The sequence below is a fragment of the Orbicella faveolata genome, unplaced genomic scaffold (genome assembly GCF_042242905.1).
Source record: "Orbicella faveolata isolate gen_17 unplaced genomic scaffold, um_ofav_v1 contig_12, whole genome shotgun sequence".
Taxonomy (NCBI): domain Eukaryota; kingdom Metazoa; phylum Cnidaria; class Anthozoa; order Scleractinia; family Merulinidae; genus Orbicella; species Orbicella faveolata.
This window is the reverse complement of record NW_028301539.1, coordinates 5,323,849-5,347,698: the sequence shown is the minus strand read 5'-3', so window position 1 is coordinate 5,347,698 and position 23,850 is coordinate 5,323,849. Positions and strand designations below refer to the sequence as shown.

The 23,850-nt window shown below is 39.5% G+C and overlaps 1 protein-coding gene across 1 annotated transcript in view; it reads right to left on the bottom strand.

Annotated features, from left to right (window-relative positions):
- Positions 1 to 23,840, bottom strand: part of LOC110063727 (cilia- and flagella-associated protein 74-like) — a 37,200-nt gene extending 13,360 nt beyond the window's left edge. Inside the window, exons 1-34 of the mRNA XM_089282203.1 lie at positions 23,187 to 23,840; positions 22,733 to 22,808; positions 21,660 to 21,726; positions 21,198 to 21,286; positions 20,655 to 20,753; positions 20,441 to 20,545; positions 19,333 to 19,506; positions 18,640 to 18,750; positions 14,590 to 14,692; positions 14,108 to 14,265; positions 13,161 to 13,191; positions 12,948 to 13,049; positions 12,172 to 12,264; positions 11,587 to 11,687; positions 10,760 to 10,832; positions 10,030 to 10,092; positions 9,012 to 9,089; positions 8,854 to 8,895; positions 8,243 to 8,361; positions 8,079 to 8,145; positions 7,441 to 7,530; positions 6,811 to 6,934; positions 6,558 to 6,607; positions 6,262 to 6,400; positions 5,948 to 6,073; positions 4,861 to 4,949; positions 4,096 to 4,218; positions 3,468 to 3,524; positions 3,010 to 3,074; positions 2,269 to 2,397; positions 2,000 to 2,087; positions 1,451 to 1,624; positions 891 to 983; positions 227 to 544 (exon numbers count right to left, since the gene is read on the bottom strand). Of these exons, the coding sequence (XP_089138329.1) occupies positions 227 to 544; positions 891 to 983; positions 1,451 to 1,624; positions 2,000 to 2,087; positions 2,269 to 2,397; positions 3,010 to 3,074; positions 3,468 to 3,524; positions 4,096 to 4,218; positions 4,861 to 4,949; positions 5,948 to 6,073; positions 6,262 to 6,400; positions 6,558 to 6,607; positions 6,811 to 6,934; positions 7,441 to 7,530; positions 8,079 to 8,145; positions 8,243 to 8,361; positions 8,854 to 8,895; positions 9,012 to 9,089; positions 10,030 to 10,092; positions 10,760 to 10,832; positions 11,587 to 11,687; positions 12,172 to 12,264; positions 12,948 to 13,049; positions 13,161 to 13,191; positions 14,108 to 14,265; positions 14,590 to 14,692; positions 18,640 to 18,750; positions 19,333 to 19,506; positions 20,441 to 20,545; positions 20,655 to 20,753; positions 21,198 to 21,286; positions 21,660 to 21,726; positions 22,733 to 22,808; positions 23,187 to 23,349 (3,579 nt within the window). The 5' untranslated portion in view covers positions 23,350 to 23,840. The remainder of the gene's footprint in view (positions 1 to 226; positions 545 to 890; positions 984 to 1,450; positions 1,625 to 1,999; positions 2,088 to 2,268; positions 2,398 to 3,009; positions 3,075 to 3,467; positions 3,525 to 4,095; positions 4,219 to 4,860; positions 4,950 to 5,947; positions 6,074 to 6,261; positions 6,401 to 6,557; positions 6,608 to 6,810; positions 6,935 to 7,440; positions 7,531 to 8,078; positions 8,146 to 8,242; positions 8,362 to 8,853; positions 8,896 to 9,011; positions 9,090 to 10,029; positions 10,093 to 10,759; positions 10,833 to 11,586; positions 11,688 to 12,171; positions 12,265 to 12,947; positions 13,050 to 13,160; positions 13,192 to 14,107; positions 14,266 to 14,589; positions 14,693 to 18,639; positions 18,751 to 19,332; positions 19,507 to 20,440; positions 20,546 to 20,654; positions 20,754 to 21,197; positions 21,287 to 21,659; positions 21,727 to 22,732; positions 22,809 to 23,186) is intronic.
- Between the last annotated feature and the right edge of the window lie 10 nt (positions 23,841 to 23,850).

The following is a 23,850-nucleotide window of genomic DNA, read 5'->3' as shown; positions in this document are numbered from 1 at the left end:
GTATTAGAAGAGGCCAAAGCAACTTAAGCATTGTCTTTATTTCTGTCGGCTGCGAAGAAAAAGACTATTATTGTGTCGTTTCGGTAGGACAGCTCGGTTTTGTCGCCGTATGCAAGGATTTGCGCTTCTTGAACTTTCGCAAATGAAAGAACTGCGGGGAAGGGAGAATGGAGAGCCTAGTCGACATACAACAAGAACAAAAATTACACGTTGATCAAAAGCTCACCTCCCCTGGATTGACACATCCCACAGCTGGGGACACAGTCAGCGGTGCTCCAGCAGGGACCACAAACTCGAACGACGTGGGGCCCACCTCAACAATGGGCCCTGATCCAATCCTGGGGACAGGGTGGGTAAATTCATTTGCGCTGGTGTGCGAGTTGATGACCTCAATGTGAGCCGCACATGTGTCAGAGACAGCGGTCGCCTTCATTTTAATGACAGAGTGAGAGAGTTCCAGGGGCGGAAGAACACCAACAGCTCGGCAGTGCAGCTTAAACTCGCGTCCAATACCAGTCTTACAGGTTAGATCAAACTCGTATTCCTGTAACAAGAAAGCAATATCCAAGGACATTTCTTGCGATATAAAGAGTAACCGTAAAATCGAAATACCCCTAAAAATTAGTTTATCGCAGTAACAAGCAAGAGACAATAATAAACTATTGAAGTTAAAAAGGGAGGACTGAGACATACTGTGGGCCATAAAAACGATAAAATAGTTTGTCGATAGAACTGCTCGGAAGAAACTGCAAATAGAGGTCTTATTCCACACGCAAAACAACTGCGACAAACGAACGAATGAATGAATGAAAACATTTACGGGTCTTCTGTCAAGGTGTAGAGATAAACTACTATCACTTGATTCAGTGACTATTTGATCTGTCGCCTACCTTGGCTTTTTTAGCATTAAACATGATGTCCACATCAAAGCTTTCTAGCGGCAGCAGTGTACCAAACCCGTCATTCGGTTGAACATCAACTGTCTGGAATTAAAACATGCAAAGATGCGCAGGTCAGGGAAAGAGAACAAACATACAATAAGGGATATACTAGCAATAATACTAAGGCATAAACCGAAAAATCTCGAAGGAGTTACAGTCACTTAAAAGTTCAGAAGAGCCCCTTTATGGTTTAGTTTTGGCTAAGGGGAAGGGTTGGAAAGGAGTGCGTTCGAGTTTGTACGAGACGTGTGCTCGTCGGGGAGGAAGGAAGAGTTGGTGGGTGGTGTTGAGGGGGGGGGGGGGGGCATTGCAGTGTCAAAGATGCAAGGGCGGGTGGCTGGTACCCAGTCTGGTGGATCTCGTGGCCGACGGGGGGGGGGGGGGGGGGAGTAACGACAACCCACACGGCTACGATTCCAAACCGGGTAGACGAGCGCTTACTAACGCCGAAAGGCTTTGTGCAGCGCATCGAGCTTTCTGAAACACTCTTATCTCAACAATTCACTCACATCAGGCACTCCACAGAAGCCAAACGGCTGTGGTAATACAGACTTGTTTGTAATAGTCACGGTTCGTCTCACCGACTCCAATACCGTACAAAAACCAAAATCAATGTCTTGTACGTTGAATTCTATATCTGATGATGTCACTATCCCCCTCACTGTGAAGGGAACTGGGCGTGTCTGGAGATGAAAGGAAAAAAAATGAACAAGAAACACCAATTACAGTCATGAAATCACAATAAAGTACACAGTGGTAAAAAAAAGCATTAAAAGAACATTTGTAACTGTGTTCTCTGGATGTCAAAAGGGGTTTCATTAACATTTTCGAGGGCGACTGCTTTTCGCAGGCGAGCAAAACTGTTTGAACTAAACTTCTTTATTAGAAAAACTTTCCTGTAGGTGGTCAAACTAGGCGGGCTAAATCATCCTCACAGCTGGTCAGTTTGCCCGGTGTCCGGGCAGCAATGAAACCCCCTGCGTGAAGTATAGCAAGAGCTGCGCATAAAGCTGGTCAAGCTCTGTGGTCAATTCGTTAGGGAGGGAGGGTAAGCACACCTGATCTGCGACTCTTATAACCATGGGAGCCTCAAGTAACCTTGTCTCTCTGTCGAAGTAAGTTGGACAATCATCCGGCAAGGTTCGCCTGAAATGCGATAAAAGATAATGTCAGTGAAAACCGAGAAGCTTTAAGAGTCGGGTTGACGAAAACCAGCTACAGAAATGAAATGCAGAAGGTGCTTGGAAAGATGAAGGGACATAGGTCTTCCTGGCACGTAAGTCCAAAATGGCGGTTGGTCTAGAAGCTGAAAAAGGACCCTTCTTACCTGGGAAGGAACTTGAGCTGTGCGGAGAACTGGGACTCAGCCTGTATATAAGCTGTCTTGGGTAATAGTTCCAGGTGACTCCTGAGCTCCTTACAAACTTCAAACTTTAGTCTAAGAGCTGATGTGGCTCTGAAAGTCGACACAAATAAACATTAATCCAAAGAGAGCCAGTTTAAACAAGCAAAAGTTAAAGAAGTCTAAGTAAATAAAGCCTTTACGGCATGCTCAAGAGGACAGGCTTTGTTTCCATAAAGCGACTACTGAACGTCACGGTTTGCGTATCTTGAAAAGTTTGGCCTTTAGTTTTTCAAGTTCGTCGTTTGCAATCCGTGTTAATCTTCTCCATCCTTGTTCCTTTATGGTTTAATATTATCTCTTATTCCTATAGTGTTTTATAGTAAAGTAATATTTTCAGGTTGCCTTCAATTTAAAGATGATTCTTTACGTGGCCAAAATAACTCAAAATACCGTGAAAGTGCACCTTTAATGGGATAACAGTTCAACACAGATTGCCCCTCGGTCTTTTGCCAGGTTGCTTCGACAATTCGCGGGTACCCATTTATACACCCGGGTGGGGAAAGTCACTGTGAAAGTAAAGTGTCTTGCCCAAGAACACAACACAATAACCCTAGCCAGGGTTCCAACCCAGATCGGTCGATCCATAGACCTACAGACCATCAGAGCATTGCTTCTCCCTTCTCCAATCAAACTAAGCAATGCTTAAACATTATCGGCACCTACCTGTTGTTGACAAGTATTGCATCCTGATACAGGCGGTCGTACATACACATCTTCAGATCCACTACCTAATGAACAAACAAAATAGTGTCAAAGAAAACCTAGGCTTCTTTGTAAAGAACACAATACTAGAAAAACAAACATAAAATAAATAACTTTATATAAGTGTCGAAGTGTTTAGCACTACTGTGCTAACTGGGGACTCTGACACAAGCAAACAAATGTTGTAAATTGAACAGAAACTTGTTAAAAATCCCAACGGGCGGAAGGCTGACCAGTTGGCTATTTACAAAGCGTAGAGGCGTTGAATGTGGGACCACCAAACACAAATCCATCCAGTGACAGGGAGGGAGATTTGAACTCAAGACTTCCAAATCACAAATCCAGCGCCTTCAACCACTAGGCCACACTGCTGGGAATCAAAAATCTATTGCCATTATAACGTATGCTGAACACAATACCTCTCTCTCCACCCACACAGGTACATCAATTCCAGTTCCGCGGGCTCTGATCATTATCTGTCCATAAATGGAAAGAAAAAAAGCAACAAATGATGTACTCGATAGACTTTCAACTTCAACCAGCTTCCTCGTATCTTTAAGCGCCACATAAGACCTCAACTAGCCCCGATATAAGAAAAACCTTATGGAGCCAGCCATGATCATCCATACTCGAACCTACTCTCAAAAGAAGCCGGCAGTCTCCGCGACGTATGTATCAAACGAATTCCCGATTACAACAAACACATTATTTCTTTCCAACAAGCTCCAGTTGTTTGAAGGCTGGACAACGCAATCCACCGAATAAATAACTATCCAGTGGATAACTGCTAACAAAATAAACCACGCTATACGCTGGAGAGTGATTTATCCGGTGGATAGTGTTATCTACATTTCGAACCTGGGCCATAAATTTACTGTAAATCCACTTGGGTATAACGAACGTCGAAATTTTGTCCAAAAGAATACACGCAATCATCTTGCACATACTTTAACAAGACCACGCTATTTTCGTTCAAGCTCTGGGATGTCGACACTTTACGACCAACGGGGAGGAGGTCAGAGAAAAACACAGACACATTTTACTTACAGGGGGCGAGAGAGGGTCGGAGAAAGAGATCTCAAACTCAGCCAGAGCGTTTCCTGGCTTCGCAGGATTAAATATCACCTCCAACTGGACCAAAGAAAACGGTGCGATATCTCCAGAGGCAAGCTGTCGATAAAAAGAAGAAATGCAAAGAAAGATAAACAACAGACAAAATAAATTTCATGATAAACTTAAGCCTCGACCGCACTACGCCGGAGGAATTTGAAATCAAAAAGTATATATGTATATAAAATATAACCTTTATTTACCCTCGGCATTGTTATAGAACAAGTGCTAGTTGGGCCGTGCAAACAACTGACACAAATAATTCAAACTGAACATAACATTGTTAAGAATCCCAACTGGCCGGAGGCAAACCAGTTGGCTATTTACAAGCGTAGCCGAGGATTTGAACTCGGGGCTACCGAGAAACAAATCTAGGTAGCGGTCAGAGTGGAACTCGAAACAGGGACCACTGGATTGCGTGTCCAACGCGCTGACCACTCGGCCACGCTGCCTCCACAAGATTATCGTGGCGCCATCGTTTTCGAAATGTTTTCCGTCCATACGAACACGAAAAGCAGCCGTTTTCATGACGGATTAGTGTGGACGGTGGGCCTAACCGTAGAAATAAAGCTGCGCTTTCAAATGTCTACGGGGCAGTTTGGACGCTGCCTTAATCTCATGTCACTGATGGCCAGTCGACCGTCTCTTATTATGAAGTCTTGTTCAATCTTTTGAAGGTTATACTAAATAATGGGTACTTGCCTTTCCCACTCTAAGACCTTCTAGGATGGAGACCTCGGTTGGAACTGACGAGATAGCTGTCTGGGGCACCGCAGCTGAAGGAAGATCGGCTGAAAATACAAATAAAGAATCAGTCTCTCTATTATACCATCATTCTGATTTTAAGCCCATTCTTCAAGTTACATGTCTGTCAGTTACATGCAATATCAATAAAGAAGTGAGATTTCAAGAGGGAAGAAGCAGCGGGGGTATTAGTACAACTATTCTCTGACTGGTTTCTTAGATTCCAAGGCCGGTTGTTCAAAGCTAAAAGCTGAAGCTAACCCAGGATTAGCGAGAATTTTGATTTGAGTTTTGTAACTTTTCGGCGAGGTTTTCTGTATATTGTTTGGCGTTCTCTTTGAGTTTGAATAATCTCAAAGTACACAAAAATAAGCAGTGAAAAACATATTTATGCAAAAAAAAAAAAAAAAAAAATACTTCGGTTTACTTTTAATCTTGGGTTAGCGTTAACCAGCTTTCGAACAACCCGGCCAAGGAAAAGAGGTCGTTTGATTCCTTCATGTTGTTTCGCTATTGTTTTACCATTAATGACATGCTCATTTTCCGACATGCCACAGACATCATCTTGCCTACACTATATGACATTTCCCTTCGTACAACTGGTCAGTTTTGTATAGACGTCGAGTCTTGTGCGGACGCCGAGTTTTTTTGTTTCAAAACCAGTAGCATGCATCATTCCCTGGCACGCCTCAAGCATTCGTTTACCCACACTAAATTACGTTCCTTGTTCATGAACCGTTTTTGCCAAAGCCTGAACCATTTTCGTTCGTTGCGACCAGGCTAAAAGTTTTCTCGCAAATCGTAGTAAGCCTTTTTTACTGTTTTTGCGCGAATAATGTTGATGGTGTTTGTTTACTTTTGTACTGGACGCGGAGAACTAATCCGGCAGGGAACATTGGAATTGCATTTTACAACTGACCTCCGCCTACTTGCTAGTTCACCCGGACAAAATACACGACTTGACAAGTTTGCTTTTAAGTGTCAGCACATGAGACTAATTCTACATTGAAGGCTACTTTGAAGGCTACTTTAGTTGGATACCAACCATCTGGCTGTTCCCCAGGCTCCTCTACCGCAGCAGAAGCGTCTTCCTCAGTAGTACCCAAGCCCTCTTCGAACTTTATTGCACTGCCAGATCGGACCGCTGAGGCCTTGTTTACATCTTCCCCTTCTGTAACACGTGAGACAAACAAACAAAATTATATTAAACAATCAAACAAAAGGTGTTTAGAAAACGGGCTTTACACAGCGTTTAGCGTAACAGAGAAACAAAAGGAAAACGGAGAAAAGCTTGATCGCTAAAGCTGGGAACAATTTCTGTTCTAGGAACTAAGATCAGAGCTATGGTCGGAATATTACCTTGCTGATCTGGATCTCCATTCGCTGCCGTTACCCCAGCCCCCTGAGGTTCTTTCACGTCCTCTACCATCCCCTCAGGATTTTGTTGTTGACCATTTTGGTTGGAATCTTGCTGAGCGACATTTTCATCAGTCACGGTCTAGGGAGGACAGTTGAGGAATATAACATAACATCGTGAATAACTGACTGGAACCCAAACCTCTGACAGAGTACAACTTAATGACCATTAGGCACCACGCCCCCGCAACCTGACGAATTTACAAACTGAAACACTTAACAAATGATAACATATTTACCATTCCGCCAATTGAGCTAAGCTCTGAAGATGAGAGTGATCTTGCCAAACCTGTGGAATTGAAACAGTTTGTTAGAAAAGGAGGACATGCCTACCGTCAAACTTAAAGAACTGTCTGTCAGCTCCGTAAAACAGCTCCCGTTAACCCCATATCGTGTTCCACCAGACGTAATTTTGACATCCAGCCACGCATCATAAACAAGCAAGGCAGTTTCAACCCATCATGAACAAATACATCCTAGATAACAGAATACCTGTTATTTTTCTGAATATGAACTGTGTTCCTAATGCTCCATTATTTGTCACATTGATAATTCTTTTCCTTGTTTCTCCCAGCACTTGACTGCCAAACTCGACTTCAGTCACATCAACAGAGATCTAAGGTAAACAAGGAGACCGTCAACCCTGTCAGAATTAAGCTCGACACACTAACAAATTATCGTTACAAAATGTTATACATTTCTTTTACTTTTGGTTCGTGGAATTGGGTAGTAAATCAAGACAATATATCCTAGTTGATGATTTTCTTTTTTCTCAAAACCAATCTCCTTGGTATTGTGTTGTCATTGTAAGGAGAAATTTGCTTTCAATCACTCTTGAAAATTAAAGGGGCTAGGAAACAGTGTTTGAGGCAATTTTGTTCATTTACGTTGGGCCGATGTTTTTCAAGTCCACCCGAATGCAATACGTTTTAATCTTCTCCAATTTTGCCCATTCATGCCCCTTTAACAATGGTTTTACGCGATTATAGTGAAATGTTAGTTGACTCTATGATCAGTTGGTCAGTGCTAAAATTTATTGTTTGAGAAAAATTACAGTAAATAACGTTTATTACATGTCGAATTGACTTATAATTATTTCAAAATTCTCTACATTTCAGTTACCTGGCATTTCTTTGTCACACATCTAATTGGAACTGAAAATGGTCCTGTTTGGGCAAGGAAATCTATGTGACCGACCAAATCTTCGTTCAGCTGCAAGGAAAAATAATAAAACAAATCACTTTATTGAAGCGCCGAAGAGTTTAGCACTGCTGCACTAATTGGGACATTGAGATATATTGTAAATTGCGCAGAAACTGTGTTAAAAATTGCAATTGGTGGATAGGGTATTTACAAACCGTGGAGGGGTTGAATTTGGGACCACTAAACATAATTCCATCTAGTAGCTGGAAGGTGGATTTGAACCCGACCGATAACTGTATAAATAATCTATGTAACTTAATGTCTGCCCATTCTTTTTAGCCCTTATGGTTATTTTGGGCAGGCAGTACTCTATACTAATTTAATGTTTATGGTAATTATTTTATAAATTGTGAGTACAAATAAATGGTTGTTGTTGTTGTTGTTGTTGTTGTTGTTGAACCCGTGACCACTGGATTACAAATCCAGCGCCCTAACCACTAAGCCACGCCGCCTCCATACGCAACGTTTGGTTTTTTTTCCTGTGTCAACTCAACATTTGCTGCATAGGTTATCTAAGGATAGACACGAAGGTCTGCCATAAGACGTTCTTAACTCACCATGGGCTTAAATGTCACTACAAAATCACAGGTCAAACCAGCAGACATGACACCGGGCGGATCAAAACTGTCAAAAACAAAAAGAATATATTGAGGCGGCTGTATAATTAACTAGAGTTAAATAACAGTTAATGAGTGTACTGTGTACCGGAGGTTTTACTTACAACACTTCTATGAAGTCTTTCAGAATGTGCGACATTCCAACATATTTACAAAAGTTCTGAGTGTACGAGATATTTGTTAAGAGGATTTTCTTCTTGTAAGATTTCCCAACATCAAAGTCCTGAAAAACATAAAGCAGTCATTATATTAATTAAAATAGCACTTTTTCCATGTTTACATAGCCTCTCCTAAACACAAGGAGGATTCGGAGAATAACGAAGTGCGCGAAGAATAAAAATGGAATGCAAATTATCGGAACCCAGCAAGAGTCAGACAACATATTAAGCGTGTTCTGAGAGAAATAGGAGAAAATTGAAGACTAAGGAACACTTACTTACGCGCTTGAAAAAGCTTCAAATCTTCCACCATTCCGGTTTGTTTGTCTGAGTTTGTCTGAGTTATGACGTCACTCGCGCGCTTCGCTATTCGAGACAATTATGAAATATTTCTCAAAAATACGCGCGCATCTAAAACGTCACAACCGTGTTAACGCACTGTCATCTGAGCACACCTATCGACCAATGAGCTCGCGCGTTGTATCTCACGTATTTTATAAAAGTAGATAATACTGAAGTTACGAGTGAAATCTAGTCTGGCACTGTGTGATACACACCTTGAACACGATGACTTCAGGTTTGCTGTAAAATGCACAACCCTGAAATGAAGCAAAAAAAAGAGGGATAAAGTAACTATGTATTCAACAAATATGAAAACACTAAAATGCGACACTGAAATTGAAGAACAGCCGTAGCTACAGGTATGTGTACTCACCTTAAATTCTCTTCCAGCTGCGACCTGTTTTTGAACAATTCCAGCTCTTTGCTTCATGAGAGCTCTCTCCATCATTTCCTAAAACAAAACGTTCGATAACTGAGCCTAAATCCTCTCTTACAAAAATCAACTTTAACATGATTATAAAGAAATTTGAAACTATAAATTGCACGAATAAAACAGGATACGAAAATTAAGTTTCACTGGCACTCTAAGATATTTATAAATGAAACAGTGATTGCGCCAGCCACAACATTCTTCATGTAGGCATAACAGGCTTGTCTGTTAGCAGGCTAAAGACAATAACAGCTACATTACTTAGCCATTTAGTGAAGCAGTGAACCCTCAGCAAACTTGAATCTCCCCCCCCCCCCCCCCCCCCCGGAGGGGTGTACTGCCATATATGGGCTATATAGGTAGGTGCCGCTGTGATGGGTATGGTTTTCAAGCAGTTTACTCTAGGATAGGGTATATAAATCAGAGCGTTTGGGTTTAGAATAGGGTATCATTTTTCACAAAACTGACTGGTTGGTTGAAGATTTTATCTAGACTAAGGAAACCAGGAATTGCCCGCACTCAAAAATATAAAAAAATCAAATCGGCAAGTTTCATTTTACGCAAATCAGCCTCAACAGTAGCAAAATTCAGCTGAACTAGCTCTGGCATAGGCAATCGATCAATCAATCAATCAATCCTTTATTTGTTAGTGCAGGTTTATAATTACAAGATTGAATGAACAATATTGAATCGGCAGCCAAAAGGCTGATGTGGACCTGCTTATGGGCTAAGGGTTCCAGGGTCCCAGCGGCTCATCCCCACCCAGAAATTCCCAAAGCACCCCCCCAGGGAATCTCCGTGATTGAATTTACGCTCCCGAGGCACGGAAAATGAAATAGTCACGAATTCAAAGAATTGTTGTGGTACTAATGATGCTGTAGTGAAAATACCAACAGAAACTTACAGCCCTGTTACAGAAATTAGCACGGAAACATAGTGTTAAACATGTCAGAAAAAATACCTGCTCCATTTTGCTAGGCATGTGAGTCGCAAATTTAAACTTGTGTTCCTTTTTCTCAGATGCCTGATAAAATAAAATAAAAAACACCAAAGAAATTATGAGCTCACATCTTAAAAGGCTCGTAGTATACTTTTTATGAGTCTTGCCAAGCTTTTTGAATGTCGTAAAACTGGTGAGTCAAAGTTAACACAGTGGTAAGATTTCCTATTCGTACTAGCACGTCTAATGAAAGATATATTGTTCAACCTTCTGCCCCCTGAAACCATGTTCTGTTTACATTCACGTTAGGCAAATTGTTATTTTTGCATCTCACTGAGTGGAAACAGATAATAAAACATACAAGTATGAAACAACTAAGTCAGTGTTCTATCTCGAATGCCGTTCTCACTATCTATGCCGCTATCACTATCTATTCTGTTGTAGATATTGAGTAGCGCAGCAGTTTGCGCTCGTGAACAAACTGGCGACCGCTTCTTTGCGTTTTAGAATTGTCTCTAAAGATGATTTAGATAAAATTTTGAACGGCTAATAGATTTATACTAAACAATTAGATTATTCGCTCTCGATTTCTATGCGTGATAGTCGCACGTGAGAGAAATCTCGAGCTCATAATCTAATTGTTGATTAGTTTTAATCAAGAGTCAGTGAATCATCTTGTTACTTGCAATTAAATGAACTTGTTACAGATACGTAGTTTTATTGCTACAAGCTCTATCTGTCATAAACTAACCTTGTGGACACCTTCTTCCCACAGACCTCTAAATTCTGGTTGAGCCAAGTCTTCTCCTTCAGCATCTGAGTCACTAAACAAACACACGCACAAAAAAGGTTAGCAACTCACTGGGATTGGCAATTTTAACAATTACTGCTGCATTTGATTCTGGAGGCTGAGAAAATATGTCCCTTGGTTTCACCCCCTGTGCAAAAGACAACTGAGAATTGAGCAGAAAAAAATTCATGCTGATGATGGAGCACTACTGCAGTGACCTGTTAAGATTCCCCGAATTCTTGTTAATTACTCTTGACTAATTTTCCGCAGTCACACAAGTAGACAACCATCAGATGGTCACTACAGGTGTCTCTGTAATACTAAATCATCGAGATAATTAAGCAAGTGCAAGCTCTGTACTGGCAGAATATCTGTCCTCGTTCCTGAAAGTTCAAATTGAGAACAATGAAATTCGCACAGCAAAAAACTAAGGACTACAGCTATTCCAGTAAGCTCCCAAGCAAGCTTGATTAGTTAGAGAATTGTTGTGACTTTAAGATTGAAAAAGAGCTGATGTGCTCTAATAACTGGCTCTGTCAGTAACTTTCCGACTGACCCATAGCAGTTAGCCCTCTCTGTCAGTAAGCCTTCTCAGTCACTTCTACTGCTCTAACCCCTATTTACATTACCAAACAAGGCCTCCTTTGTATTTTAGGTCTAGTGGCATTGTTGCAACTTGCTACAGTATCTGTTGTTTCAGAAACCAATGACAGACATAACCTGGTCTGAGAGGTAGTAAGTGACCCTCTCAGCTGTCTAATAATGATATATAAGAGAATTGAACTTACCCTTCCTTGGCTTCATCTCGACTTGTCTCGCCATAAGGAGAGAAATCATCCTCATCATCTTCTGAAGACACCGCACCAAGTTTACCTGGTGTGTGTTGACCCTGAGAGCAACACAATTGACATTGACAAGAAAATTCCATCATCAAATATTAGTCTCCAGAATTAAAGGATATGCTTAAAGATGATTTCCAGTCGATACTGCGCAGTCTCAGCACCCTAATGTTTATAAACATTATAAGTCTCACTCAATGGAATGCGAATCGATGTCATCCGTTACGAACCACATACCTTATCTTTGAGGCCTTTCAAATTCTTTTTCCAGCAGCTTCATTGAGTTTTACAGCTGCGAAGTTGTTTCATCAAGTGATATGAGAAAGAACGAAGCATGAAGCTTCGTATCCATAATGGTGGTTGACATGAAACTTTGAATTTACTTCATGTATTAAGCGGTTGCGAAATGTTCACATTTTGCGATGTTTTACATGCAACAAAACAAAAAAACATGAACAAACTCTTGAGAGCGCGCAGTACGGACTGATACTCATCTTTAACAATCACAGAACTACACATCAAATGTGAAGTTACCCCAGTGTCCTCTACATCAGCACTGTATTCCACAGAAGATGATCCACTTGTAGACTTGAAAAACTTGGGCTTCGGACGTCTTCTGCTTATTCTCTGCAATCAAGGTGAAATAATGGCTACCTCATTATTACGGCCACTTGTTTTTGTTCCAGCGAGATGCCCATACATTTTCTTATCAGAAAACCCTATTTAATGCAGTCACCCTGTTAATTGGCTAACGGCTACACTCTGAAATCCCAACCTGTATAACCATTTACAATTTTGCCCCATTGATAGAGCCACTCAAACCAGTCATGTTCATCTTTCCATTGTTAATATTGTATGTACTGATTGAAATTTCAATTTTGGTAAAGTTATATCTGCATTCCAGATGCTTGTTAAAGAACAGTTGTTTAGAAGTGCAATAGGCCATTTCCTAGTTTCCCTTTGCCCCCGTGTCAAAATGAGTCTTTGTGCGAAACCATTGTTATTAAGATGCATGTCATCTGTAAGTTCATTTTCATTCAAGTCAAACTCATTTTCACAAGAGTTTTGCACGATGACTCAGTTTGGAACAGAGGCAAAAGGCAACTTGGAAATGGTTTATTGTGATATATCTGTTGTTTTAAATTACTACACTCAATTTAGGCCATCATGAAATTTGACCCTACCCTGTTAATACACCCAAATTTCCACGGCCCATTGGTCACAGTATTAACAGTGTTCCACTGTCACAAAGTCAGTACTGGGTTCTCTGACAAACTAACTGATCCTATACTAGAGACTTGACACATTACCTTAACCCTCTCTCTTTGCTTTTCGGGCCACAGTTGAGGCTGTTGCTGATAGCGTTTTTTCATCTGTTTTTCTTCCTTCAGTATGTTGTCAACAATTTCAACCTTCAAAAATTATGAACAGAACTTTGTTTGTGTCCAGACAAGAAAGAAAATCAATAATCGTAGCTTGCAATTAAAAGCTGTGAACTTGACATAAAAACGCATTTTACTTACCTGCCGCTCTCTCTGTCTCCTTTCGTATGCTCTGCGGAGAAGACATCAAAACAATGCATTTAAATATTTTCACATTCAAGGAAAAAGATACATCCCCAAATGGGAGATGAATTTTTATCGGGTTTCTACACTCCGAATATAGTTATGAAATTGATTCTGCAGTTTAACTGACTGTCAAAGATAACTTTTAGACAAGTACATGTAAGACATTGTGATGAAAAAAAGGAAAAGACAATACAACTAGTTAGGAATAAAGAATGGTATGGGATAAGAATTACCTTATACAAAATGTCAAATTATTCTCACATTTTGATTGGTTCATACCTATGATCAATTGGAGGATAGTCGCATAGATGACATCATTGAATTTTTTTGTTTCTTTATTATGTAAACAAATGGATTCCATGTTGCCATGCATCTATTCAGTAATTGATCACGTAAGAAGTCAAAATGTGGTAAGAACATCAGTGATACACTTCGCCATCACCTCGTGTGCCACTTTGTTGTTATTACCACATTTTTATGTCATCTGTGATCAATTACTACACTGATGCACAGCAAGGGTAAAAAAGGGTAAAGTCAGCATATGGGCCAAGTGGCCAACCAGGCTGGACCTTACCTTGTAGCATGAAGTGACAAGGAGTATTTCTACTGCCCCCCCCCCCCCTGGATGGAATGCTAGTCCATTGGAGGGTTATCCCCAGCATTAAGTTTGCCAGTACCCATTTATACACATGGGAAGAGAGAGGCACTGTGAGAGTACAGTATCTTGCACAAGAACACAACGCAATGTTCCAAACCAGGGCCCAAACCTGGACCACTCGGTCTGGGGACGAGCACACTAACCACAAGGCCACCGCACCCCCCACTGATGCACAGCAATATGGAATCTATTTATTTGAGTGCCAAGTATAATTAACTTACAGTCCCTCTAATGTTGTACTTACTCCTTATCCTTCTCAAACTGTCTGATCCTCTTTCTACGTGTCAGCTCTTCATCAGGGTTCAACCCCTGTGCTAAGATCTCCTGCCTCTCCTTCAGTTCCTCCTCTTCTTTTTCAAGCCTCAATTTAGAATCCCGGGCCTGTAGGGCCCGAAGATTTTCCTGGAACAAAATGTTGCCAACACATTGAACTTACAGTGTGGCTTTTTAATAATTAATTCCAACTTTAATACATCAAATCTACTCCTTACAAGCCACAAATGATGTGAAGATACCTTCATCAAAAGGTTTATCCTTTCAAATGGATCAAAGGCTCACAATGATATTGCATATCACCTCAAGTGGAATGGTATCTCTTATCTCCTTTGACAGGGGTTTAAATGGAATTTGCAAAAGATGTTCATTATCAAGTCAACATTCATGCACCCCACAAGTTACAAATGAAAGTGTAATTATTCTATTTAATTATCAAGCCAGCTATTGCACCTTGTTAGTCTCAATGTTGCCTTTGAGGCTCAGTATGGCCTGCATTCTGTCCTCCATGTATTCACGAGAACGCTCTTCTTCTTCTGCTTCTTTCTGACGAACTCTGTAAAGAAAGGCACCATCATTGGTTGCAACAGGTCATTTCCACATAACCTCTCTGTTTCAAAACAAGTCCTTGAAAACTTTTCTCATAAAAATGAGTTTGATTTGGAAGAACATTTACATTTTGTATTTGCAGGTGAAAGACTTTTTCATCTGAATGGTTTTACTCAAACTTGTTTTGATACGGTGTAAACAGCTCTCGGAAGTGGCCCTTTTGCACAGGACAACATAGTGAACATAGACTACAGCATCATAAAATAAATACTGCTTGACAAACTAAACATTTTCAGGATGGCAATGTGAGACTCCACCGAGTAATAATTATTAATATCTATGACTGTCACTAATTTTTAAAGTAATTTAAACTTAGGGACCGTTCATTTTTTATGAGGGAGGGGGGGCTGGTGGGATTTGGGAAGCACCATTTAAAAATCGCATGACCCCCCCTCAGCCTACCAATTTTTTCACATGCCCCCCCCCCTTATAGCGGTCATTTTTTGGGATGACCCCCCCCCCCAAAAAAAAAACAAATTGAACAAACAATATTTAGATTTCAACTTTTTTAATATTTCTCTATTATCCCCCTACTTCACGTTATTGTGCTCACTATGAAGACAATATTTACAATCCCTATACTACAGAGAGCTGTTGTTTAAAAAACAAATCAAAAGAAAGAGAAGTCAATTTCGGATCTCCTAGTTATGGCTCGCCCTGAGCGTGTGGCATTTGGCCTCTCATTGGTATCTTCCTCATCTGAATTGATGAATGCAAGAATGACATCACTTGAGTCATCTTCTCCCCCAGAGTCAATGGCATCACTGTCATACTCCGCATCATCAACTTTCATCCGTTTCACTGCTGTCAGCACTTACCCTGTTGTCATTTTGTGTCAATGTCCTGGCATTTCTCAGTGTTGGTTGGCCAGCTCTGAGAGGACTCTTCTGCCGCAAGCATAAATGTCTTACAATTGCCTTTACTTTCTCACTCTTGCTGCTTTTCAAATGCTGCTTCAGCCCGTGGTGGTTCAAGTACTTGTTTTGTTCTGGAACACGTTGCTTTTTAAGCTTGGTTAGATCTTCGCACAACTCAGTCCAAGGATAATCCTCATATGATTTATCTTTTGCGTCCCTACTTAACTTTGCCTTTTCTTCTGCTCTCCTTTTCCTTTTAAATTCCGGCACTTCAAGATGTTGAAGATAATCCACCACAAACTTTGATTTGACAATAAACTTATCTGCAAATAGAGCAACGCTCTCTGGGTCAGATAAAACCAGCCTGCCACCTCCATGCTCTTTCTTCGCTTGGACCCTTGGCTGTCAGTCATCAGGATCACGCCCTTCTTTTGGGGTCTTCTGGTAGGAGAGGTAGTGGTATTCCGGTAGGCAGGAATGGTCAGGAACTGGTTTAGGATATCTTTCTATGGGTGATCCAGTCCATTCACAACAAAAAGAACAAATTTCTCCTACCTTTTCTTGACAGGACAACTTTAGAAACTCTCTGTAGTTCTCCCCCTCCTCATAGTGCTCATTCATAAACTTCTCAATCTTACGGAAGTAACAGTGGCCTGGAACAGAGTCTTTCCTTGCTCCTGCATTGTGATACTGAACCAAGTACGAAGTGTTGTGAAAAAACTGGAAATCTGTTGATGTGTTGTGTGAAACACATTGTTACATTTAATTTACAGATGTCTTTATTTGGAAGGTTTTTACCTCCACTCTAGTGATAGGCATGTATAAATGTTGCCCTTTCCAGGTAAAACAAAAAGCTATGAGTGTTCTCAAATCTTGCAAATAGTGGATTACGTTTTATAAATTTTAGCATACTTGTTGTGGTTTAAATTTATCTATGGTTTAAAATTTCTTAATTTTCAAGGTAAAATGGGGTTGACTAGTCTACACGACTTTTATGGTTCGTGACATTTGTACATTTACCGTTCTCTGTTTGGTCACTCGACCTTTCTTGTCGCTTCACTCGTGTTCATGAAGGGCACTTCATGTTGTGTAATAAGGAGGAATTTTAGTGGAGATGAGCCGTTAGATCGTGCTATGACAAATTTTTATAGGTCATAGGTCTGCATGGTTTCCGCTGTTATCTGCATGTCGACTCGTTGAGTTTGACACCTCTGTAATTTGCCATGTGTTTATGCATTGTTTAGGCTCATTTCTATTGCAAGATATACTTTTAAATCTCCATGAATTTGCTTTTGAGGGACAAAATATGAAATTTACCGTGAACATGTTGCTTACTTACATTCTATATTGTGACGCCGGGCCCGGCTGTGATTAGAACTGTTTGCAAGCAGAGTAGGTAGATCCTTATCACGGATATCATATTTGTTCTCGTACGATTTCCTTCGGAGACGCCGTAGCTTTACTTTGAGAAAGCTATACGTTTGTCTAGAGACATTCCTATGTTTCTTGCAGCTATCTGATCGAGCTTGTGTTTCTCTTGCTCGATGTATAGGTTTATTCCTCCTGTTTTATTTCCTCCTCTTTTGCAAACCCCGTCTTTAAAATGGGGTTGATGCTACACGTTGAGTGCGTATTTTTGCTTTAAGCTCCTTGACGTTAGTTGAGTGCTGCTATGTCTTGCACGATGTAGAACAGGGCACGTCCATAATAATCATGAAAGAGGCTCATTCCAAAATGTGCAATAATGGCGAAAGCGACGAGTCGTTTAAGAAAAGGTTTACAGCTGAACGATCCAGGCAGTTTGACATCTTACAAGCAAAAGAAGCAATCTTTCTAAGTGCGGATGGCTGTTCAGAAAGGGCGAGTGAGTTTTCCATGCCAGGGTACCAGTTGAAGCCCAGTGATGGAAGAAAACTGAACTTCTCCATCAAAGAACAAAGAGCAATGGTGGAAAAGTTGAATGCCACGATTCCACACTCTTTCAGTCCAATGGACTTGCTTTAAAGCAGGGCGAAGAATTTGCCCACAGTTTTAATGTAAAACAGATCAAATTTATAGAAGCTAAGTTGACGAAGGTCACGCAGGACATGGAAGCACTAGAAAATAAGAGGAGCAATAATAACAGCATATTGAAGGGCATACTCAAACAGCACATCAACAAAAGGAGAAGGAAAAAAGAAAACCGCAGAAAGTCAAATGAAAGAAAGAGGAAGCGGACTGAAAACAACGTCCAACGAGTTTATGGAATCTGTGTTGGAAACCCGCTAGGAAATGATCTTCCACAATGCCTTGTGTACCCTCCTAGAACGGCCGTCCCGGAAGAGTGTATTGAAGTTGAGGATGTTGCCACGTCGTTCTTTAGAAGAGATGGGCCATACATCGCACAGCTCTTGGAAGGGAATTATTTCACCAATGCTGCAAGAAGCAGAATCACCATCAACCTTGAGCAGGAAGTCAGAGATTATGTTTACACCTTCATGTACCCTGAAGAATACACTCTGACGGAAAGCATTGCTGCTTCTTGCAGCATTGGTGAAAGAGACTCCCATAGCAGCACAAGCGGCGACGAAGAACTCGACGACAGCAAAGATGAAGATGAGTGCCAGTGAAAGTTGCATTCGAAAATAACAGTGTTAAATACTTCTTTTCAGTAGCTACAAATGCTTTTTGTCGCCAAACGTTTTTTTAAAGCAAATGGAAAGTTTGTAATAAATTTGTATCCTGCCTTCTATGTTTATTCTATAGCAATTTTTTTGATATTCAAACATCATGCCATTTTAAAGTTTTACTAAAATATTTCACGTGACCCCCCCTTTTTCCCTTATTTTTTTGGGATGGCCCCCCCTCGAAAGCCATTTTTTTTCGCATGGCCCCCCCCCAAATCCCACCAGCCCCCCCTACCTTATAAAAAATGAACGGTCCCTTAACAGTAGCCAAACAGAACTATGCTTTTTTTTTTTTGCTTTCCCTAAGCATGAGATACCTCACTGGTAAACATTACAAGTGTCATAATTTAACAGTAATGGTATACATGTACCTGGACATAGTCTCTTTAAGGAACTTCGATGCCTGTTCTCTGTTGCGTTTTGCTGCAGCAATAGCTTGTCTGTGTTTTCTTTCTCTCTCTCTTAAGGCAGATTTATGCTCTCTGTAAAAGGTTCAAAACAATTTGTTGTTGTAAGCTGTTCTAGTTCTTCATTGTACAATAACTATCAAAATGCAAACATTCTAGAAGTAATATATCAAACAAGAAAGTCTGTGTTTGACCACATTTCCAAACACCGCGAAGAAAGTTGAAAATATGATGTGCAGTGAAGTACTGTATTTTGACGAATTTGAGGTGTTTGGAAATGTGGTCAAACACTGTCTTGAATGTTTGATTTATCTTCTTGATCAACACTACGTATAAGGCTCAGGAGAAAATGGAGAAATAAAATAGTAAAAATCTGTGCTAATTAAGATTAGATATCCAAACATCATCACGGCCAAGATTTCCTTTGTTTAATCTTGATGAATTGTTAGTGACTTTGAGAAGTCATTCTGAAGTACAATTAAAAATCCTTGTGGTTCCCATCTAATTTCTCATTGCCACATGAACAGATCATCAAACAAACAGGTGGAAAAACTTAGTAAGTATTATGGTGACCTAGCACCAAATTCTCAAAGTTAAATTCAAAGAAATTAATAGGAGTCAATAAGTGAGAATCAAAATTTTGATTTTGGGAATTACTTCTCTCTCAGTCTCCTCCTCCTCTCAGCAGCTGCTGCACTAATGTTTTCCTTTCGTAAACGAACAGCTGACCACTCGGCTTTTTGTTTCTCTATGAGTTTCTCATCTTTTTCGAGTTCTTTACCAGCAAGAAGGAATTTTCCTTGTTCAACAGTGGCTTGTGCAAGAGCAAATCTACAGAAACACAATATAACAAGGTATGGAATCAAGTAACTACAATGTTGGCAATTTATAATCATTCCCTATCCATTAATGGCAAATATTCAAAAATAAAATTTGCTCTTACCATAATTTGCTATTAATAATAATTGTTCTAATCTGCCACTACTCTAATTTGCTATTGCTCTAATTCACTATTTCTCTAATTCACTATTGCTCTAATTCGCTATTGCTCTAATTCGCTATTGTGTAGTTCCAGAAAATATCCATACCTCCCCCACGGAAGGGATTTTTTCTAACACCTCCCCACCCCTCCAGAAATTTCAGTTAAGTTTCATATATTTCTTCAAATTTTTTGGTCTTCCAGAACCTCCACCCCCAGGAAATTCCAATCCCTTCTGTCGGGGGAGTATGGATATTTTCTGGAACTGCACATTGCTATAATTTGCTCCTGCTTTAATTTGCTATAATAATTACTCTAATTTGCTATAATTGTTCTAATTTGTTATCACTATAATTTGCCATTGCTATACTTTGCTATTCCTATAATTTGCTATTCCTATAATTTGCTATTGCTATAATTTGCTCTTGCTATAATTTGCTCTTGCTATAATTTGCTATAATAATTGCTATAATAATTGCTATAATTTGCTATTGCTCTAATTTGCCATTGCTATAATTTGCTATTACTATAATTTGCCATTGCTCTAATTTGCTATTGCTATAATTTGCTCTTGCCATAATTTGCTATTAATAATGATTGCTCTAATTTGCCGCTGCCCCAATTTGCTATTTCTTATCATATTCATTGTCTTTGTCACTGTCACTGTTTTCGTTACATTGTTATCATTATTATTATTATTACTATTACTATTATTATTATTATTATCATTATTACTATTAATTATTATTATTATTAGGAGTATTATTGAAATGTCTCCCTACGTACTCTGCCTCTTCAAGCTTGTGTGAAATTTCTCTTCCCACATCTTTTTCAGCATCTATTTCATCGCACAGCTTGGAGTGATAAGCCTTCAGTCTGTATAGTGAAGCCCTAGTAAAAATAATACAATTACATTTCTAATTAGCGCACATCAGTACAAGGTGGGATCGGAGACTGATTTTACTCAGATGACTCATTAGAGTTATAATTTATTACTTACATGTTGTTTTGAGACTGAGCTTCTTCTATTTCACTGCTGACCAATTCTTTGTCTTTCTGCAGTTGATCCATGTGTTCTTGACATTTACTAAGCTCTTCTCTAGAAATAAATAAATAAATAAATAAATAATAGATAAATATGTTAATGGTAGATTGCCATCAATTTCATACTGACAATAGTAATTATTAATAGTAATGGCTGCAATAGTAATAATCTAGTTAAATTCATGACACAGCGAGTGGTCGCCCATTTTCCCAAGCCAGGGGCTCATGATAAAAGTGCTTGACAAGAAAATCTAATAGATAGAGCTCAATATCACACATTGACCCATCACAGAGCCTGATACAGATACTAGGAAATGAAAGAATGCTAAAACTCTCCTGCAGTTAAAATATGTTCAGCTTAATGTACGATTATCTTTAGAACCATCAATTATTACTAATAACCAACTAGAAGTAAATTAAAATTGGCATTGCTAATTACCAGAATGTGCAATTATTTTAAAAGTTCACCCTGTGCTAGTCATAGAAGAAGGACACTTACCTGAACTGTGATACAAGATAGTCTTTCTCCAGGACTTGTTCACTCAGTTGGTCTAGATGACGCCTTAGTGCCAAACGCTGCAATTTCTCCTACAACAGAGTTTTCAGCCAACCACTGTATTTAGATTAATTGAATTATTGCCTAAAAAAAGGTGATCCTCAACATGTCTGAGATGCAATCTGGAAAATTACATGTTGATAAAGAAATCCGGTCTTTGTTAAGTTCTTTTTCAAGTAAAATTTTCAGAATTCATGTTACCGACAGACAAAGATATTCTATTGACCTCTGTAAGTAAAAAAAATTATCAGTATATAGTTAATTACCACAAGTGTCCAACATATCTCTCACAGGGGATGAATCTACAACCAGATGCATCATTTTAAGACTATAAAGAGATGGCCGAACAATGTAACCTTAAATTTTAAAAACAGCTTCCTCAAAACAGTAGGCAGCTTCACTAACCTGCCTCCTTTGTTGAATGATTGGATCGGATGTATACTCATCCTCTTCCATTCCACCATCCATACTTCTGTAAATTACAAATAACTGGCCTTGGATTTGGTTTGGTACCAAGAATAGAATTGAAATATCTCTACCTCACTGTGATCATTCAAAAATGTGATCATGCTTATTATCAATAATATAACTACTATTGTGTTTGTTTGCGAGTGATCAGACTTCAAGGAGCTACATCACAGTTTGTGCCGGTTGAAAAGTTTAACCTAAATTTTTCAAGTTTGTCTTAAGTGTATAATCTGTGTTAATCTTCTCCATCCTTAACCATCCTTGTTCCTTTATGGGTTATGATTATCCCTTTGGTGTTTTTCTATCTTAGTGAACTACTATTTCACGTTTCCTTCAATTCAAAGGTAATTTTGTATGTGGCCAAAACAACTGAGACCGAGCACCTTTAAGTGGCACTAGCCCTATCAGCCAGCCTATTAGAATAATATAAAACTCTATCTTGACCAGTAGATCAGTAGAAAGAGGAATAGTGGATTTATAAAGTTGCTGGTAAAGTTGATTTTCAATCGGGCGGACATATTTTATCTACCAACAGTATATTTCTCAGCCTCGTTCCCAGGTCTCTCTTCTTCCCAGTCTGTGGAGCAAAAGAGATCCTGGGAACAAGGTTGCAGATCTCTACTTTGGGTCAGTAGATTTGCAAAGTAACTTGCCTGGTGATTTAGGCTTAAAGATCTCTATCCCTAGAAAAAAAAATCTTCAGCAACTAAAGCTCTCAAAGTAAAACTTTAAACAAATACACAAGATCAGACAAACATGCCTGAAATATTTTTTACGCAAATAACAAATTTTTGGTACCAGTGCTGTCATTAAGTTATAGGTCACCTGCTGCTTTGATCTTCAAACTCATAACAAACTTGTTGGTTTGTGGATAAATGATCTAAACAACAGACAAGTTTACCTGTAACATCAAGGACCCATCAAGCATACTCAGCCATAACAGTATATAACCCTTAATATAACAGCCCTGGAGACAAAAATTGATTGAATTCATTCTTTCATAGCCTCACCCTGTGAGAGATTCCTGATCACTGAAATAATTCTTGTCAATATCAGATGAAGGATCACTCTCATATTCAATTGGCCCTGCATGACAAGTCAATAAAGAAGAAATAACTGAATGTAAATATATAAAAGCCCAGGCCAAATCCAAACAAGAGTTGTTTTAAAATACTAATAGATGAGAAGCGAAATAATTAACCTTGAATTGGAATGGACTTAATCATTAAGGCAGCACACAATTTGTGTAAAGAACCTCTGTGATCCATAAACGGCTTACCCGTTCATAAATTTGCACCAGATCTAGACTGAAATGATATTCATCCAAAGTAGTTTTGTATTCCACAAAGCCTAAGTTACAGTTTCTAAAATGGTATGGAAAAAACATTTGTTTCTGTTCCCACAAGATTCATAAGAAAATCCTTTCTCGGAAACTTTCTCATTTTCCAAACTCCTTTCTCTTACCTTCATCAGAAAACTGCCAATGGTTTTGTTGAAATTTATCAACATCCTCTTGAGTCAGTTCGCCGTTGGTATCAGCATCAGCTGTTTGATCATTTGTCTCATAAAATCCATGTTCCTCCATTGTGTCTTCAAGGGACTTTTTTTCTAAATCAACTACTTCCATATCGGTAAATGGGCCTTGGTTGCTCTGTACTACCTTTTATGTACAAATGTAACAATATATTTTGTCCCAACACAGCCAATGCAACAAAATTCAACGATTCAGTGGTCTCCAATGACAACCATTCTCATGTGTAGATATGGTATGAAGAGTGTCTAGTTGCAACTCTTCAGTCACGGATCGTTACGGAGCTGCTGAAATGGCCGTTTGATAGAATGTTCCACTGGAAAATAACAGGTCATTATCGGAAATATAGCTCGCTAAGTCTTAGCTTTCCAGATCAGGCACTTGAGACAAATCTTTCCCGTAGAATTCCTTTCACAGTATTCAACTCCAGGCTAAAAATGCTACACAAGATATTCAGATGCTCCCATTTCGAAGCGCAACGAGTTAATCAATAAAGCATAGCAATTCCAACAGGTAAACAAGCTGTTATTTAGAGCCTGTCAACTTTCAAGTCGATTGTACCCGTTGAACAACAAAACACGGCGGCCATGACAGCGG